The 20,460-nt window shown below is 43.2% G+C and overlaps 1 protein-coding gene across 1 annotated transcript in view; it reads right to left on the reverse strand.

The window, feature by feature from the left end:
* The window catches only part of LOC140723491 (uncharacterized), a 321,144-nt gene that overhangs the window by 197,016 nt on the left and 103,668 nt on the right, over positions 1-20,460 (reverse strand). The window contains exon 3 of the mRNA XM_073038057.1: positions 16,182-16,190. Within this exon, the coding sequence (XP_072894158.1) occupies positions 16,182-16,190 (9 nt within the window). The remainder of the gene's footprint in view (positions 1-16,181; positions 16,191-20,460) is intronic.

The following is a 20,460-nucleotide window of genomic DNA, read 5'->3' on the forward strand; positions in this document are numbered from 1 at the left end:
CGGACTGAATGTTTTTAATAAAAAGGAAAGATTACACATGTTAGCAGTTTATTCCCGAGCGGGTAGAAAACTGAGGGGAGATTTGATAGTTGTATACAACATTATGAGGCGTATAGAGAGTGTAAATGCAAGCGGGCTTTCTCCACTGATATCGGGCGAGAATACAACTGACGATCATGGGTGAGTGTGAAATGTGAAATGTTTAAGTGAAACATGAGGGGAAACCTCTTCTTTCAGAGGGTGGTCAGAGTGTAGACAGAGCTGCCAACACAAATGGTAATTGAGATTCCAATGCTAACGTTTAAGAGATGATTGGAGAAGTACACGGATGAGAGGGATATGGATGGGCACGGTCCGGGTGAGGTCGATGGAGACCCCGTTTCTGTGCAGTAGTTTCCTATGGCTGTCTGACTGTGTATCTGGGTTAGAACTTCAGTGTCACACAGCACCGGCCAATCTAGAAAGTCGTTGGTACTGTTCGATCCCTCTGTCCTTGCAACACTGAAGTAATTTGGATGATTATTCTGTATTCTCCAATTGCCTGCGATGGTTTTGAAGGGAGACAAGTGTGAGCCTGATTATTTGCTTTGCCTTCGCTGCGTTTTTAGTTTGTGTAGTTTTGTGTGTTTCATTTATTATTGATTTCAGGGGGAGATACGCATTCCACACCGGCCATGTGGATTCAGGGTTAAATGGATCGAAGTATGAGCGTATGTACACCCGATATGATAAAACAACAATTCAGAGATAAATTAGCATTTGGATACATTGGTATGTACTTGAATTGGGAATTCGGATTGCCATTTTGGACGGCTGGTTCTTTTAGTGAGCACCTGAATACTTTGAAATTCTGTTTTCTAGTTGTAGGACTCCATTGGAAAAGATGCTTTGAAGTCATTGTATCATTTTCCCTGTAATATGTAAATGACAGTGCAGATTAGAAAACGCGCTGATGCAGTCAATCACTCAGCGATTTGCTGACGTCGTCAGCCCTAAATCCATTAATTATTCATGTGCTGCCGTGTGATCCGATTAAATCGATTATTTCCTCAGCCCTATTTCTGAGAGCACTGGTAACTGCAGACTCGCAATAGAGTTGTAAAGTGCAGCAGAATTTCGACTCTGCTTGAGGAACACGGCTGCGCTCTGTCTTCCAGCCAGAATTCACTCTGTCCACTACATCATCTGCCTTCTGTTAGGAAGCCAATACTGAATCAACACAGCCAGGTTTCCCTCGATCCCATGCCTCCTGACTTTCTGAATGAGTCCACTATGGGGAACTGATCAAACTCCTGACATAATTAATGCACCCACATCAACTGTTCGGATTCTTCTGTTTGTTTTATTTTCACTTTCAAATAATTCACTCTGACTCATTAAGGACAACATGCCATGTTTTCTCTCCGTAGCCAGACTACGTTTCTCTAAATACTCACAAGTTCCTTCTTCAATAATCCTCTACAGTCCTTTACCTACTACCGATGTAAGACTCCCTGGTCTATAATTCCAAAAACTATCACTATTATCTTTCGTCAACAAATGATCAACAATTTCCACCCTCCAATCATCTATTTCTACTTCCGTGGCCAGCGAAGACACAAATATCCTGTCCAAAAGCGCAGCAATATCCGAGATCGCCTTCAAAAATTACCTGGACTATATCCCTTCCGGCATCGGGAAACATCTATCATAATTTTTTCCAAGTTTGCAGCCCATCCTCTTCCTCTGCGTCGGCATGTTCTGGCATACCTGCCTTTTGCCGCTGTGTTCACATTGATCAATGTATTCAGTGAGGAGCTTCACCGCCTCCTTGGACTCCAGACACAAGTTTTCCTCTTTTACCTCTGATCTGCCCACACTCTCCCCAGTCTCCTCCTGTTCTTCACAGTGTAACTCGTCAAGGATTTCTCAAATCGCCCTATAAGTCTTTTAAGTCCATTGTTAAATTCCTTCCTGTCTACATTGTGACTCGCTATAGCCTGCCCTGATCCTTTCTTCCTTTTCTGATAGTATCGTTCTTTCTTCTCCTTGACGTGTTGTTCCAACTTCCTTGTCTCCCAGGGTTACTTTACACTGTCATCCTTTCCCTGTGTCACTGAGACAAGCCTATACTGAACCCTGTGTAAGTGCTCCGTAAACAATCCCCACATATCTGTTGCGCAATACCCCGAGTACATCATTTCCCAATGTACGTTCCTAAGCTCCTGCCAGGCAGCAACATAAATCGCTGACCCCCAATTAAATAGATCCCATGCTCCCTGGTCCTAACTCTGTGCAAGGTAAATGTCGGGAAGTTCTCCCTGTTGTTCTGAAAAGCGGACCCGCGGAAAGATCTGTCACGACCCGTTTCCTTTTCTAATATCAGATCTGGTATGGAAAGTTCGCCAGTCAGCCTTTCTTCTTATAGAGCATATATGTCCAACTCAAGACCCGCGGGCCAAATCCGGCCCGCGTTTGAATTATTTTTGGCCCGCGAGATAATATCTAATTACTATTAAAGCTGGCCCCAATAATCGAAGTGCCTATGGCGTATGATATGGCTAATGCTGAGTTTATTCCGGTACCACGTTTTCAGAGTTTTTAGTGTTTATTCGGCAGTCTTCTACATAAGAAACAGAATTTGTAAAGTGAAACACTTTGTAGTTATAGCAGAGACTGAGACACATGAGAGCAGGCTGAAAAAACAGAAGCAACGAAAGCTGCGTTGGCACGCGTCCGACTGATCCGGCCCGCATGAAGCTGCATTTTGCTCAATCCGGCCCGTGACCTAAAATGAGTTTGACACCCCTCTATAGAGACATGAATCTTTCCTGAACACAACTGAGAATTTATGCCATTTCTAAACATTTTACCTTGGGTAGGTGCCAAAGAATATTAGGGAAGTTGCAGTTGCCTGTGCCAATAACATGGCTCATGTCCAGTTTCCGCTTCCCGGTCGGTTCCTCACTGTTCCCGTTGCGCTCTTTTTTGTTAATCTTGTGGGCGGCTGTACAGAATACTCCGAATGGGGAGATTGCGCCCATTTCAAAAGGGAGAACAGAAACAGTGTTCATCTCCCAGTCTATTAAAAAACGAACGCACCATGTTGTCCTCCCTTTCTGCAGCTGCGATACTATCCCTGGTTTCCCATCGCACTCCCTTTACAAACTGTTACTCAACTCTGTCCATTTTGAAACATGTAAAACCCAGAAAGCCCTGAAGCAATCTCTGTCCTAGTGACAGTCGAGTGTCTGTGATAGTTTGGAACATACTTTAACCAATGTAACAATCACACCAGCAGAATTGAGCGTTTGTATTGCTACCTACCTGAACTGTATGAGGCAAACAATCTTCCACTAATTTTGCAATCTCTGGATGACCAGGATGAATTCCGGATGAATTTATGACAAATTTGCCAAATCTGTTCATTGTAAAAGGACTTTATTTGAAAACTCCGCTGAATTGACATTAGACGCAGGCGTTATCTACACAGATGGCCATTTAATGTAAACACATACTTCATTCCATTCCTCAGCTCTTCTCTGAATTTCCTCTGTGTCAGTGTATAGATACAAGTATTGGTACAAATGCTGAGAAATTGCAACATGAACCCAAGTTGTTGGAGGATGTATACCGGGGAACTCAAATATCTGTCCTGGTAAAAATAATTTTGTGTTTGCCATTTCAGGGAATGGGCTACAGAGGGCATCCAAAATAATATGAAGTTAGCTGATATAGAAAACAGCAAAATCATCGATTTTCTGCGTTTTTCCACCTCGGCATCTTTCTGATTGTCGCTGTTGTGCCGAAGCTTTCTGCGGAGTCTATTTGCCATAACGATATGTCTTACAGTTAACCCGTTAAACACCAGGATTAAGCCGATTGGTATCAATGGAGTTAAAATACTGTCCAGTAATGTGTACCCTCTCCACACGGGTGAAGTAGCGTATTCATGTGTGCGGATGCAACGCCACGGCGTGTTGTCAATGATGACGTAAGGTTCAAGGGCAAAGTAATACGGGACGCATTTCCCGCAGCTCACTATAACCACTGTCACGATAACAACCGTTGCTGTTCTCTCGGTGCAATATCGCTCCCGCAACTTTCGGCAACATATTGCGATGAAGCGATCTAAGGTAAAACTGACCGTGAACCAAACAGAACAGTCCTGCGTCACAACCTTAAATACAAGTGTCAGAGAGCATACAGGAGTGATAAGCAGGAATCTAGAATAAATGTAGATATTGTTGGTCTGTTCCACTAAAGCAGCAACAATAACCACCATCAGATCCGCTGTTGCCATTCCAACCAGGTAACGGGTGATGCATTTGGAGAGTCCGCATTTTCCACGAGATAGGATCACAATCGCCGTTAAATTAACTGCAAGAAATTTGGAAACATAGTAGAAATATGGTCAGTTCCCTGAATGTCCCCATTTTACCGATGCTATGCAGGGTATGGTCTGTTTGGAAGTGGAAAGTAGAACTCCAGTGCGTGTGGTACCCGTCGCTGAACTCCGGCTGGAGGACAATGACGGATGTGAGTGTCAGTGGATTGGCGACCTTCCCACAGTTTAAAGCGAGGCATCCGAGTTCAAGGACTCACGGACCGGTGAATGGAAGATTGTAAACAACACCATTCCCATTATTAGGGGAGAAACATTTGAAGGGATTGTTTGCAGCGGTGAGAGAGTGGAATCAAAAGATACAAAACACAATTTATCATTTACTGACTTATGTAAGAACACATCTACTTGTCGAAAATTGACTGGACCGTCATTTAAACAAGCTGCCACATTGTCATAAGGTGGAAGTGTCTGCACTGATAGAAACTCGGACCCAGAAAAGCAGAGACCGGCATCACTTCAGAAAGCCTAGCGAGGTGAAATTATGAAACATTTACAATATCGGCACGAACCTAATTAACAAAAGAAAAATCACTTCGATCAAAGTACGAAAATAAAAATAAAACAATGAGAAGCTTGAATCCTCCATTCCGGAAACACGTTTCAGCCGACGGCAGCATCTGTGCTCAGTAACAGTGCGGATACCGCAGCAGAGTAACGGCAAGACGACGGCACCATACATAAAGTGACCAGCTCCGGCATCTTACCGGGGACACCAACCGCTACAAGTGTGGGATAGAAAATGGCCGCGATGTAGTAAATCGTCGAATATTCCATATTCCGTCAGAAGCAGCGTTCAGTTGTACGGGGCGTTTCAGCTGCTCAGATGGGCTGGTGACCGGTTTAGCAGACTTTTATTGAGGTGAGAGCAATTCCACTGAGGCAATTAGCGTGGCGATCACGTCAGGGACATTAGTGACAACCAACTGCACAAACACTTACGTTAAACTATTTTTATTCACTTTTCCCGTGTCATTTACTTGACTCCTCAAGGGATATTGCAATCTATTTACTTTAAAGCAAAATATGATGTGAATTTTTCATGTTCTTTTCCATGATACCTGGCTTCAGCTATTTAGATAGGATATTTTTAAAAAATGTGTTGCTTTTAAACTGGGCATTCATCTTGAAGTCGATTTATTTTGTAACATTTGACGGAGCATCGCTTCTGAAATTGAAGGAAGGAGTTTGTTCAGGCGGGTGAAATGGAGAACACTTCTTTGTTAAAGGGGAACATTCGCTCTTTCTTTTCGTTCGTTCGTTTCAGTCATTCCGGGCGGTTTGAGTGATGGGAATCACAGTGACAGCTGACATATGTTAAAATAAAATACACTGCAAGTATTTCTGCAAACACTGTAAAAGATTCACAGCGATATTCCAGAAACCTGTCATCAAAATCCGTAGATTCCCAGGCTGTTTTATTATTTGCCAGGGAGTTGTATTTTCTTTCTCCTGATTTACTGTCAGGTATATTGATTTTCGAGCGTCACTCTATGTGCAGAACAGCGGATGTGTTCAAGCTCACCTGTCAATCACACTTCCTTCTGCTCCTGCAGTGCACCGCTCCGTGCCGATTGTGGTTCTCGTACCGATGCGCGGCCCTCGGCTTATTGGAGAGAGCCTCATCACTCTGTTTCCATTGTGGAACTCTTACTAATGTGCGGCCCTCGGTTGACTCGAGAAAGTATCACCTCTGCCTTCAGATTCATCCTTGCAAAGTGAATCACTCCGTAACTTTCCGGGTTGAACTCCGTCTGTAACTTTTCGGCGCTGTCCTGTGTCCTGTCACCAAAATCCAGGGAGAAAACGCTTCATCCACAACTATCTTCTGCCTTCTGTGGGCGTCATTCCCGAATCCACCAGCCAACTTTCCCTGGATACCAAACCTTCTGACGTTATGAATGGTCCTATCATGGCTAACCTAAACGCCATGTTAAAATCCATTCATATCAGATCAATTATCCCCACTTTATTTCCAGAAGACCACGCAACAAACACGTTCTCCCATCTGTTCCTCTCTTTCGTTGACTCAGCCTTCGCTCGGGCAAGTGTAAATATGTGAATTATCCTCATCCTCCGGGGGCAATCCGGAAGTGGTTACCTAACTCCTTCATCCACATCACAGTCGATTGCCTGAAATGTAAATCCAAGAGGATCATCTCATCTTGTCCAGGACATCCCATTGACAATATGTTTTCTGGAACTCAGCTACTAGAGGACTTTGACTAGCTCCGATGGGTTTGTGTTGGTTAATATATCATCCCAACTTGTTTGGAGCGGTCTGGATTCAATATACCGATGGACTTGCTTTGTCAGAGACATCATATGTCCCTGCAAATCGCGAAGCGTTAAAGGGCCTTGGCTGATGTAGTGAGTTCCTAACCCTCTGTCCAATTTCAGACACCCGCTGTTTTGTTCACCCCTCGAAATCAGCATTGCTTTGCTGTTAATTCCGTCCCGTATTATGGGCGGCATCATAATGAACCTCCTTAATAGAGCCAATTAATTGCTGCTTGCATTTGTCCTTTCCAATAACATCATACACGGTGTGTAACAAATCTAGTCAAAAGAGGGATTCTAACCATTTCATTTTAGATAACATTGTCTTTACAGTTCTGTTCATCCGTTCAGCAATTGCACTCTACTGTGGTCGATAAGGGATACCAACTTGCGTTTTACCCCAAACAGTCTCACATGTGGATGTAGCGGGGACCATGACGGATTCTAGAGCGCTTTGCAATCCCCAACGGGTAGAAACTCTGTCCAACAAAATCCTGGTTGTAACATCAGCGGTTTTCATTATCTAGTTGGGAAAGGCTCTCTCCATTTAGTGAACGCATCCACTATCTCCAAGACATAATTCCGTCCTCCAGAGGGTGGAGGTGAAGATCGAACAGAATTAACCAGTAAATTAACACATGGTTCCTCTATGGAGCGTATCCTGAAAAGGCTTTCTTAGCCGATTTATCTGGGATCTCACCGGGCACAAATCAAAAAATTCTTACAATAATGTACATCTCCTCGCAGTTTTGGCAACCAACACAGATTCTTCAACTGTCCCATAGTTCTATCTGATCCTTGATGCCCACAAATGTCACGGTGCAATTACATCATCTGTTTTTTTCACAATCCCGCTCCTCAAATTTACCACTATCAAGTATAATCCAGATTTGTGCCAGTATCCAATCGAATTTTCCCAAACTCTACAGAATCCTCTCCTGTTTGCACCTTTGCTCACTCCTGATCCTGTTGCGGTGTCGTGACTAAGTCTACATGTGTAGAGTTTGCTGGTTTTGCTGTCATCCCTAACTCTACATCTGCACTCACTTTCATCACCCAAGTTGATTCCAGTTATGAATAACTCACCAGCTCTCCTGCTCCTTTCTGGGGATGTCTTTAAGAGAACCTCCACCTTTTTAATCGATCAGTGTTTCCTCTTGCCTTCTCAAATATTTACTTCAACAAGGGAGCTGGTGATAAAGGTTTGCCTTCTATTGGGATATAACCTCTAGATTCCCATAACGGTAAATATTCAGTAAAGCACATGAACATCCAGTGAATGAAGGGAGATGGGTCATGTACTGACATCAGAGTTTAGTCTCATTCGGTATCTTGTTCAACGCAGGAGTAGTGAGTCACAGGGCTTGTTCCTGTTCTCTGCTGTTCCATGATCCCAACATGTCCAGGTGATGTGTTCACATTGCAATGTCAATCTAGTCATCATCTGCTGTCCATTCACCTACACTCATCTATGTCTTCTGTACTGACGGGTGTAATATAGGACACGGTGTCTTCCATCACCGGAACAAGCTCTCCCACCAGCCATGTCCCTGACGAGCGGGACGTTCCCAGCTGTGAAGTGACGTAAGCCGTGTCGGCAATTTCTCGGAGTTCATCTGCCTGCTGCAATGTGGAACTTTGGATGATTCCAAATGTTAAACTTGAGCTTCCCTGGCAATCCTACTCCCAAACTCTCTCGGTGCTGCGCAGAACAACGTAGTTACTGTTACGAATTGTAAAGGTTTAGAAGCGAATCGGCAGCAAGAGATCATACACTGAGTCAGATTTCAATATTAAAACTACTATATTTATTAGTACCTACTCATAAAATAGTTACTTAACTACATAAACAAAAGTTAACAGCGTTATGTGTATATAAGTGTAACTATCAAGCTCAGTAATAGTTATTAAAGTCTTAAGATTCAAATAGCAAATTAATAAGGTTCAGCAATGCACAGTATAACTGATGATTGGAGAGAGATTTTGTAATTCAGAGTGGAATGTAGACAGAGATCAATTCACGTCGAATTGCACAGGTTCCACGCTGGTTAAACGAGATAACAGTCACCAAAGATCATGTCTGTCGAGTCGCTCCGAATCTCCATACGACTTATCACCGAAAGCAATCTGTAAGAGGAATATCGTCTTCGCGGGGGTTACCACGCAACATACACAGGCAAGGGTCAAGACATTAGTCGTTCCACAGGATATCCCAAAGAATCCCATTTTATGGATTATACGAAGTGACAGTCACTTTTACGTTATGCAATGTGTGCCGATGATCAGCCCACGCTTGTGGGCTTAGGAGGTTCCAAACCCCAGCTACGACAAGCTGATCCTACCGGCAGTCTCTCTCTCTCTCTCTCTCTCTCTTTCTCTCTCTCTCTCTCTCTCTCTCTCTCTCTCTCTCTCTCTCTCTCTCTCTCTCTCTCTCTCTCTCTCTCTCTCTCTCTCTCTCTCTCTCTCTCTCTCTCTCTCTCTCCCCCCCCCCACGCCCCCTATCTCTCACTGCTTAATCTGCACAGACATCTTGTAACTGACGTCATAGTCCCGCCTCACTCAAGCGCTCTGAAAGAAACAGTCTCAGTACCGACCGCAGGATCGTAACACTTCCCTCCAAAAAGGAAAATTTTGATCTAAAAGAGAAAACCTTTAACTGCAAATTACAGTATGAGAGACAGTACATATATGGTAATCATACTACCGACTAATACAATACATAGCAGAAGCGTATACAAATATCATCATAAAAACATTGCGAGCTTAACATCTGGAAGGACAATCAGCAATTATATTATCTTGGCCTTCAGTGTGAGTTATCATAATATCATATTCCTGCAGAATCAAACTTTCTTGTTCAATTACAGTTTGATTTGCCTTCTTAAACATGTTCCTTAACTGGTGGCACGGCAAAATTCACTCTCAGCTAAGTTATCTGTAAGTTTGGCCTTCGAGGGCCTTTCAAACAACTTTGCCACTGCAGAGGTATGTGTTTCCCATGTGTCACTTCCTGTAACTATTCATCAATATAGGCATCTGTGTGTTTTAACCTTCGAATTACAGAATGAATCATTCTCTGGAATATCCCTGGTGCATTTTTCATTCCAAATAGCAAAATATTGTATTTATACAACCCAGAAGGTATTACAAATGCCGACATTTCTCTACCTCTATCCGTTAATGGAACACTCCAGTACCTTTTTAACAGAGCAATTTTTGTACGAAACAGTGTTGTCGATGCAATCATCCACTCTGGGGATAGGGTAATCATCTGTTTTTGTTACAGTATTCACCTTTCTATAATCAGTGCAAAAACCTAACACCATCATCTGGTTTAGGCAGAATAACACAAGGCGATCACCATACTGAGTTAGAAGGCTTAATAATACCTTTTTTCAACATAATTTCTTGTTCAGCAAGTTTACATTTTGCCATGTCATGCGATAAGGATGTCGTTTAATTGGTTTTAGCATGGCCAACATCGACATCATGGAAAGCTATTGCCGTTCTCTTTGGAACATCGAGAAAGAAATCATTAAATTCTATAATTAACTGTTTCATCTCCAGTCACTGCTGCGCTGTAAATGGGCCAATTTCTCATCAATCGATTTCAAAATACTCGAGTTCGTTAATTTAGTAGAAACAATGTTCGGTTTATGATAAGCCTCAGATGGGCCAATCAATTCGTTCCCAGGGTTGTCAGACTCATTTTTATATTCCACCCTCGTCACAGCTGCGCATTCTTTATGGAATAATGGTTTTTACCATGTTTACGTTTACCAGCTGTGTTGGCTTCCGTCGGTCTTGTGTTTTGACTAAATAATTAACATCATTGATTCTAGCAAAATCTCTATCAGGGCCATGGTATCTCGCCTGAAGTGGGTTCGTTACAGTTGGTAAAAACATTAGTACTTTCTCACACTTCTGGAATGTTCTCATCCTGGCTTGTTTATCAAAAAATGTTTTCATCCTGTTCTGAGAGACTTTTAGGTTTCCCTTCGTTAGGCTACAGGCTTTGTGAAATCTATCTTTGAATTTCAAAACATTAATACGCATGCCCTGATTAATCCACTGTGCCTTTAACAGGGTCAAATGTCCTCGAACCCTATGACCAAATACAGGTTCAAATGGACTAAAGCCTAGTGAATCCTGTTACTGATTCTCTCACCGCGAATAAAAGTAAATGAACTCCTTCATCCCAATCCTTTTCTTTTTGAACACAGTATGGCTTAATCATTGTTCTGAGGGTAGAATGGAATCTCTCCAAGGCCTCCTGTGATTTTGGATGGTAAACGGACGACATAATCTGCTTAGCACCTAGTTCATAAACTACCTGCTAGAATAATTCGGGCGTAAAATTGCTTCATTGATCACACTGAATCTCTTCAGGTAAACTAAATAAAGTTAAAAAAAAAGCTTTATAAGATCTTTCGACACAGGCTTGGCTTCTATATTTCTGAGAGGTATTGACTCGGGCAATTTGGATGCTCTACACATGATGGTTAGCACATACGATGACCAGCTTTAGTCGTTGGCAATGGACAAACACAAACCACAATAACCTTAGAAAAGGGTTCACCAATTACCGGAAAAAGTTGTAATGGGGTCACTGGGGAGGGGGGGGGTCTGATTAGGTTTACCCACAACCTGACAAGTGTGACAAGTCCTGCAAAATGTTGAGACATCTTTCCACAAACTGGACCAGATGAATTGTTTCGAAACTTTGTTCACAGTTTTATTCACACCTAGCTGGCCACCCAACGGCCCGCTACGGGCTAAATTTAAAAACTCATTCCTATAGACATTGGGAACTACAACTTTGTGAAGAATTGTCCTTTCACCACCTGCAGAAATACCAGGTGGTCTCCACTTCCTCATTAACACTCCAGCCTTGAAATATTATCCTACTGGCACCTTCCTAATATCATCATCTGAGAGAGCTTTTTCTTTTCCTTTTAGTGCTTCAATCTCAGGGTCTCTCTTCTGTTCTGATATAAACTCCTTCCTAGACAGAGACAAATCTTTATCGTCAGATTTAATACCTGGATCCTGTTGACACAATGAAGGTAGAAAAGTCCCTGCCAAATCATCAAAACCTGTGTCCGGATTTTGGCTATCAGAGGCAGCAGTGTAATTCTACACAGATCTGTCTGCATTGACCGACTTCTTAGTCATACTTCGAGTTAATGCGCAGGAGGGATAATGTCAAAATCTATCTTTGAATCATCAATGATTGGCTCAGCTGTCAGCTGCACTGCAGGAACATCCTTACCATCTGCTAGGTCATTCCCTAACAACAAATATACACCATCCACCGGTAAGCTGGATCGTAGTCTTATTTTAACAGGTCGTTTAACTAACGCTGACTTCAAAATTACTTTGTGCAGGGTTACAGGAACAACGTCGATCCCGATGACTTTAATCAGGTTTACCTCTCCAGTGGCAGTCTCATCACTAAAGTTTCGAACGCTGTTTAATATAAGTGACTGAGAAGCCCCAGTGTCTCGAAGAATTTTCGCTTGTACTGCGGTTGTCGCTTCATTCACTGACACAAACATATTTGACATAAAATGATTGAATCCCTTCATATCTCGGTCAGACCTCTTAGTCCCCTATAGTGTTTCTTCAGAATGTTCAGAACCCCATGAGTGTTTCAACACGTTGAACGCAAACATCTGGAACTGCCTCCTTTTCCTCCTTTTTCTTCAGAAGAAACAGTTATCCATAACATGACCAGCTCTACTACAATAGTGACAAGTAAGACCAGAATATTTATCTTTCAATTGCTTATCTTCATAATTACTTTTGTCACCAGACCCAAACTTATTTTTTGGTTTACCCTGACTGTCCATACTACTCCTTTGAAAGGTCTTCCTCGGGGTGAACTTAAATTTGTGCGTTAAGGCAAACTCACCGCTAACTTAGCAGGCTCTTGTAACATGACAGCGTCCTTCTCATCAAGATATGGCTTTATAACATTAGGGACGCACCTTCCAAATGTTTAAATTAGAACCAACGCTTTCAAGTTGTTAAAATTATCATTCAGACTTTTAGATGTACACCATCGGTCGAAACGTGCAGACTTTTCATAAGCAAATTCCACATAATTCTGATTCACAGTTTAGTTCATCTTTCTAAGCCTTTGTCTATAAGCTTCTGTAACCAGTTCATAGGTTTTAAGCAAAACCTGTTTCACTGTCTCATAATTAGCTGCCTCTTCAACAGATAGGGCCGAATAAGCCTGCTAAGCCTTACCCTTCATTACAATCTGCAAATGGAGTATCCAGCATTCGTCCGGCCACTGTAGAGCCTTAGCCACCTTCTCAAAATGCTGAAAGGACTTATCAACCTCAGCCTCCATCAAATGGAGGAACAAGTTGAAATTTCTGACTAGCCACAAACTGTATAACTATCTCCCTAGAGCCAGGAGTTTGCCTCCCGAGCCTTACCCTCTCTCTCTATCTCAAACTGCCCTTTCCTTGTCTCTTTCTCTTTCCTCAGCCTCTATTTCAAATCTCTCTAACTTCATTTGTTCCAGTCGTAACAGGACCTCAAGTGAACTTTCAGGAAACCTCTCTAACACATGGCCCTCAAACTCCCCCTTGTGCATGTAGTGCTCAGCTATTATCCTCTGTATCGGTACCTTTTTCATGGACCGTTTTACATCAGTAAGTTTCAGCTGCTTAGCAATGGCCAACAATTTTTCGGCTTTCTATAATGCCTCTGAGTCTGGCTTTGCCACTAATTCCCCAACATCCATTGCTGCTGATTGCCGCACTCAAGTAAATAAAAAGTAATTGGGTATATCCATTTATACGGTCAAATAGATATTTAGTCTTTCAGTAACCTTCAATTTTGATTACATCGTGGACGAGCCCCCAATTTTTGTTACGAATTGTAACGGTTTACAAGAGAATCAACGGCAATAGATTATACACTCAGTCAGGTTTCAATGTTCAAACTGTTATCCTTATTAGTATCTACTCATAATATCGTAACTTAACGAGATATACAAAAGTTAACAGTGGTATGTGTATATATGTGTAATTATCACGCTTAAGAATAGTTATTAAAGTCTTAAGATTCAAACGGCAAATTAGTAAATTTCAGTAATCCACGGATTAACTAATGATTGGAGCGAAATTTTGTTATGCAGACCGGAATGTAGAGAGAGGTTGATTCGCGTCGAATTCCACAGGTTCCACGCTGGTTAAACGAGATAACAGTCACCAAAGGTCATGCCCGTCGAGTTGCCCCGAATTCACATACGAATTATCACCAAAAGGAACCAGTCACTGGAATATCGTCTTCCAGGGGTTGCCACACTACATACCCAGGCAAGGGTGAACACACAAGTGGTCCCACGGGATAGTCGAAAAAATCCACTCCTATGGATTATACGAAGTAACAGTCACTTTTCCGTTATGCACTGCGTGCGATGATTTACTTCATCTGCATTTAGTGCTACTTTATGCTCCCCATTCCCACGAATAATGCCAAATATATTGGGTGAATCACGAAGATCGATTGCCAAGGGCTCCAGGGCAATATTAAATAGTAAAGAGCTTAAAGGACAATCCTGTCTAGGACCTCGAAAAAACCTAAAAAAGTGGATTTCTGATTATTGGTAAACAAAGCTGTATAATATATCAGTATTATCCAAGATATAAATTTTGGGCTAAAGTTAAGTTTCTCAGGTATATTAAATAAAAATTCCCATTTAAGTCTGTCAAACGCCTTCTCGTCTTCAAGGGAAATAACACATTCTGAAGTATTAGATAAAGTAGGGTATACAATGTTCATTAACCTCCTAACATTAAAATGTGAAAAACGATTTTTAATAAATCCTGTCTGATCCTCGGAGATAATTTGTGGCCATACCTTCAATAATCGAATTGCTAATATTTTTAAAAAGATTTTAGAATCCACATTCAACAATGTGTGATGATGCACATTCAGTGGGACCTTTGTCTTGTTTAGGAATTAAAGAAATAGGTACTTCATAAAAGGATTGTGATAATTTATGTACAAATAATAAACATCTTTAAAATTTTTAAATAACCATGGAGAAAATAAATCTGAAAAAGATTTTAAACATTCAGCTGTATACCCATCCGAGCTAAGTGCTTTTCCAGAGTTCATCGGAAAAAAAAGGCCTTCTTTATTTCCTCTTCAGTTATGGGTGCATCTGATGCTAAAAGTTCATCAGCTGGTAATTTCGGAATATTCAGTTTCTTTTGAAGTTCATGCATTATGGTAGGATCATCAGGAAATTCTGATTGGTATAAATTGGTATAAAATTCTTGAAAAGATTTATTAATTTCATTATGCTCAACCGTTAAAATCCATCCAGTCTACGAACTTTGTTAATTTGACGTTTCGCCAAAGCAGCTATCAATTTGTTAGCCAATAATTTACCCGATTTATCAGAATTGTTATAAAAGAAACTACTAGTTTTAAGTAATTGATTTTTAATCCGGGATGTTAATAACAAACTATTTTGCATCTGAGGTTCAATTCTCTCTTTATAAAGCTCCAAATTGGGAGCGATAGAATATCTTTTATCAATTTCTTTAATCTTATCAACCAATGTACGTATTTCATTATTAATTCGGTTTTTTTTCAATCCAGCAGAGTATGACATCATTTGCACACAGATATATACTTTAAAGGTACCCCATCATGTCCCACTGGAAATTTCTTCCGTTGAGTTAGTTGAAAAGAAAAATGCAAACTGTTCTTTAAGGAAATTAACAAAATTTAAATCATGAAGCAAAATAGAGTTGAGCCCTGCATTGTTGATTGGACCTCTTGCGCGTACTAGGCGCTGTCTCCGCGCTGGATTTCGAGTATCTGTATATTCCATCTCGGGTGGGTTCCTCTTGCGCGTACTAGGCGCTGTCTCCGTGCTGGATTTCGAGTATCTGTATTTTCCATCTCGGGTGGGTTCGGTTCCTGGCTCCCAGGATGTAAATTGCCCAGAGTGTTCCGTTACTAACATGACTCTGTATAAGAGTTTCTTCATTCCACTCTGCGCTTTCGTTACAGCAGCAGTGTTGTGTGGTCACAGAGACGGTGAGGGAGGGTGAATATTGCGAAGACGGTTGAGGAAAGTGAGATCGTGGATACGGTGTGGGAAGGACTCGGGTCAAGCAGGCGAGCTGGGAGAGCTCAGCGAGATGGCACGGATTGCTTGTTTCAGAGGGACTATAGAATGTAAGCGCTGTAATCCCAGAATGCCCCGCAGGCAGCAAAGTCCACTAATTGTTCAGTGCAATTATGGGCAGTGTTCTCTAGCTAACACTTCCCTACCTCATCCCAGTCTCTCTCTCTCTCTCTCTCTCTCTCTCTCTCTCTCTCTCTCTCTCTCTCTCTCTCTCTCTCTCTCTCTCTCTCTCTCTCTCTCACTCTCTCTCTCTCTCAACCCCCAGTGTCTATTTACGTCCCCAGCTTCTATAATCTCCCACCTCTTTGTATCCACCAGTCTCTCCCACCCCACCGGTCACCAGTACCTAACCCTGCCTCCCTCTCCCTCCATTGACTCCCCAATCCCAATACCTCCCACTCACCTTTCCCTCCCACGGGTTTCTCTCCCTCGCCGCCATCACTCCTACCCTACCCAACACGCAACCCCGTCTCGGGGTCTCCGCTTCCGAGTTCTCTTCCAATCTCCCTCCTCACTCCGATTCCCAAATATCTCTCCTCACCCCAGATCTCTTGACTTCACTGGCCTCACTGCCCCTCGTCTTTCTCTAAACCCTCGATCTCTCTCTACTTCATTGGTCTCACTCCCAGACTCTCCCCTCAGTCCCTCCGTCCCAAGTCTCTGCCTCATCTCTCTACCCTATCTTTGTTATACAATTCTCCTTTTACCCCGCCGTCTCTCTGTTTCTCCCAGCTTCCCTCTCCCTTTGCCATTTTTCCTCTCCTGGAATCTCGGCTGCGTCTCTCTCTCTTTCCCGTTTTCTCTCCGCCGTCTCTTTACATTCCCCAGTCTCTTTCTCCCCCCACCTGTCTCTCACATTCTCTTTATCCGTAACCGCGGATTCTCTTTCCAAGTCTCTCTCTCTACCTACCCCAACCCCTCCCCCTCCTCTGGACTTTCTCTCCGCCATTCTGTTTCTCATCCAGTCACAATCTCGGCCCCAGGTCTCGGCACACTCCTCCTCTGCGTGGCGTTTCTCTCTCCCGGCTATCCCCCTCCCGTTTTCTACCGATACCAAACACCCGACTGCGAACTTGCTCCACATCTATATCATTCCCCAACCCCCGATGTTTCTCCACACCAGATCACTCAACTTTCCCGACATTCTGTACCCTCATCTTTCTCTCACTGACTCACCAGTCTCTGTCCCCGTCTCTTTCTCCCCAGTCTCTCTCTCCCGTCTGTCTGGCTAGCGTCGAGTCGTTTCCCAGGTAATATCTTTTCTCTTCATTGACTGCTCACGGAGTGTCATGCAGTGAAGATGGCGTGTGAACCTACGTGCTTTATGTTTGAAATAACAAAATTTACTTGCTGATAAATGAAGATTCTCTGTACCTCACTGATCATTATTACAAGGGATGATTCCTGTAACAGTGGGGTCCATCATTAAAGCTACCCACCAGCAGGGCACGCCCTCTACACAGTGTTACTATCGGGAGGGAGATTAATTGTACTGCTACCGTAAAGTTAACAAATTTCAGGACGTATGCCTGTGATATTAAGTCTAGTTCTAATTCTAATTCAGTTGCACCGGGGATGTGTCAGTTTTAATTAGTTGAAAGTCTGTCAGAACCTCGTGAGACGAAGGGTTGTACTGTACTGTAATATTCTATGTTGTATGCTCTATCAGGTGTACCGCATCTCACTAGTTAAGTCCAGTCGCTTAATTATTTAAAGCTACGACGCCTTGACCTTTCCAGACTACTCTCAATGCGCCTGATTATATTGTAGGATTATTTAACATCAATAGACCATAAATATCGGTGTCGGCCACAGGATGATAATGATAGTTTTGCCTGGAAGGGACTCATCATGTATTATATAATGAGGAATTGTCCTGTATGTTCAGACTGCGCTGGTCATGGGATATGAAGTGAAGTATCTGGACAAAGAGGAACATTAGCGATAGTCAGTATGGGCCAGTCCGTAGTAGGTCATCATGTCTAACCAAACTTACGAAGCATTACAAGGTAGTTACCAGGAATGGTGCTGACGGCAAGGCAGTGGATGCCGTCTAACAGGGACTTCTCAATTCTCAAGGAATTTCTCAAGGTTCCGTATGGGAGGAGGCTCGAGAAGGTTCAGTCGTTTGGCTTTCACGATGAGGTAGTAAATTGGATTCGCCATTGGCTATGTTGGGGAAGCCAGAGTGTGGTAATGGATGGTTGTCTCTCTGATTGGAGACCAGTAAGGAGAGGTGGACCGCAGGGACCATTGCTGTGTCCGTTGTTATTTGTAATCTGTATCAACGATCTCGATAGAAATGTCGTTAATTAGATCAGCAAATTTGCCGATGACACCAACACTCTGGGTGTAGTCCACAGCGAGGAAGACTACCGGAGCATCAGGCGGGATCTGGACCAGCTGGAGAGATGGGCTGAACAATGGCCGATCGGATTTAGCCCAGAAAAATGTTAGAGGTTGCAATTTGGGAGGACCAGCCAGTGTTGGTCTGACACAATGAGAAATAGGGCACTGAGGACTACGATAGAACAAACTAATCTGGGAATGCAGGTACAAAATTCAATGAAATTGCGGCACAGTTAGACAGGTTAGACAGAAAAAGAAGCTTTTCCCACATTGGCCTTCATAGACCAAAGTACTGAGTGAGGATGTTATGTTGATGTTGTTTAGGACTTCATTGGGGCCTGATTTGGAATATTGTGCGCTGTTGGGCGCAACTACTTGCAGGAAAGATGTAAATAAGTTTGAAAAAATACAGAAAAAAATACATGGCTATTGCCGGTACTGGATGTTTTGAATTGAAAGGAAAGGCTAAACATGTTGGCACTTTATTCCCGAGCGGGTAGAAGACCGAGGGGAGATCTGATAGAGGTATGCAACACTATGAGGCGTATACAAGCGGGTTGACTCTGCTGACGTTGGACGAGATCATGACCTATTGATGTTAAATGATCCTGCAATATAATCAGGCGCATTGAGAGTAGTCTGGAAAGGAAGGCGTCGTAGCTTTAAATAATTAAGCGACTGGACTTAACGAGTGAGATGCGGTACACCTGATAGAGCATATAACATAGAATATTACAGTACAGTACAACCCTTCGACTCACGAGGTTCTGACAGACTTTCAACTAATTCAAACTGACACAGCCCCGGTGCAACTGAATTAGAATTAGAACTAGACTTAATATCACTGGCATCGCTCTTTGCTTCACCAGTCTCTCTCCCAAGTCTCTCCTCCATCTCTCTACACTAGCTCTTTCATACAATTCTCTCCTCTACCCCTCCCCCACTCTGTCTCCCTCCGTTTCCCTCTCCCTTTGCCGTTTCTCCTCTACTAGAATCTCGGCTGCGTCTCTCTCTCTCTCTCTCTCTCTCTCTCTCTCTCTCTCTCTCTCTCTCTCTCTCTCTCTCTCTCTCTCTCTCTCTCTCTCTCTCTCTCTCTCTCTCTCTCCCGTCCTTCTCTTCTCAGACTCCCGCCGCCGTCTCTCAACATTCCCCAGTCTCTTTCTCCACCCACCCATCTCTCACATTCTCTCTACCCCTTCTCTCCGTAACCCCGGCCTCTCTTTCCCAGTCTCTCTCTCTACCTACTCCAAGCCCTCGCCCTCCTCCGGACTTCCCCTCCGCCATTCTGTTTCTCATTCAGTCATTCTCTCGGCCCTGGCACTCTGCACAGTCCCCCTCTCCATCGTGTTTCTCTCTCCCGGCTATCCCCCTCCCTGCCCACCCGCTTTCTACCGAAACCAAACTCCGGACCCCGATTTCTCTCCCCATCTAACATCATTCCACAATCCCCGATCTCTCTCCACACCAGCTCCCTCGCCTTCCCCGGCCTTCCTCCCCATGGTCTTTCTCTACCCTCCTCTTTCTCTCACCAGTCTCTGTCCCCGTTTCTTTATCCCCAGTCCCTCTGTCTCGTCTCTCTGGCCAGAGTCGACTCCTGTCCGGGGTAATACCTTTTACTTTATTGGAGTGTCATGGAGTGAAGATGGCGTGTGAACCTGCGTGCTTTATAGTTGAAATAATAAAAGTTATTTGTTGGCAAATACAGATTCTCTGTACCTCACTGATCATTATTACAAGGGCTGTTTCTTATAACAGTGGCGTCCATCATTAAAGTTGCCCACCAGCTGGACACGCCCTCTACACAGTGTTACCATCGGGAGGGAGATACAGAAGCTTGAAAGCTCACGCTCAGCGATTCGGGAACAGCTTCTTCCCCTCTGCCTGCAGCAACTCAGTATTTTTCCCCTCTAAATTTAATTATGCTGTATTTAATTGTACTGTTACCGTAAAGTAACGAATTTGACGACATATGCCTGTGATATTAATTCTGGTTCTAATTCTTATTCATTTGCAGCGGGGGGGGGGGGGGGGTGCCAGTTTGAATTAGTTGAAAAGGTGTCAGACCTCTTGAGACGAAGGGCTGTACTGTACTGTAGTATTCGATGTTCTATGCTCTATCTAGTGTACCGCATCTCACTTTTAAGTCTGTCGATGAAGGGAAACAGGATCATTAGCGAAAGTTAGGATGGGCCAATGCTTAGTAGGTCATGTCTAACGAAACTTACCAAGCTTTACGAGGTAGTAACTAGGCATGGTGTTGAAGGCAAGGCATTGGATGCCG

Source organism: Hemitrygon akajei, unplaced genomic scaffold (assembly GCF_048418815.1).
Source record: "Hemitrygon akajei unplaced genomic scaffold, sHemAka1.3 Scf000115, whole genome shotgun sequence".
Classification (NCBI taxonomy): Eukaryota; Metazoa; Chordata; class Chondrichthyes; order Myliobatiformes; family Dasyatidae; genus Hemitrygon; species Hemitrygon akajei.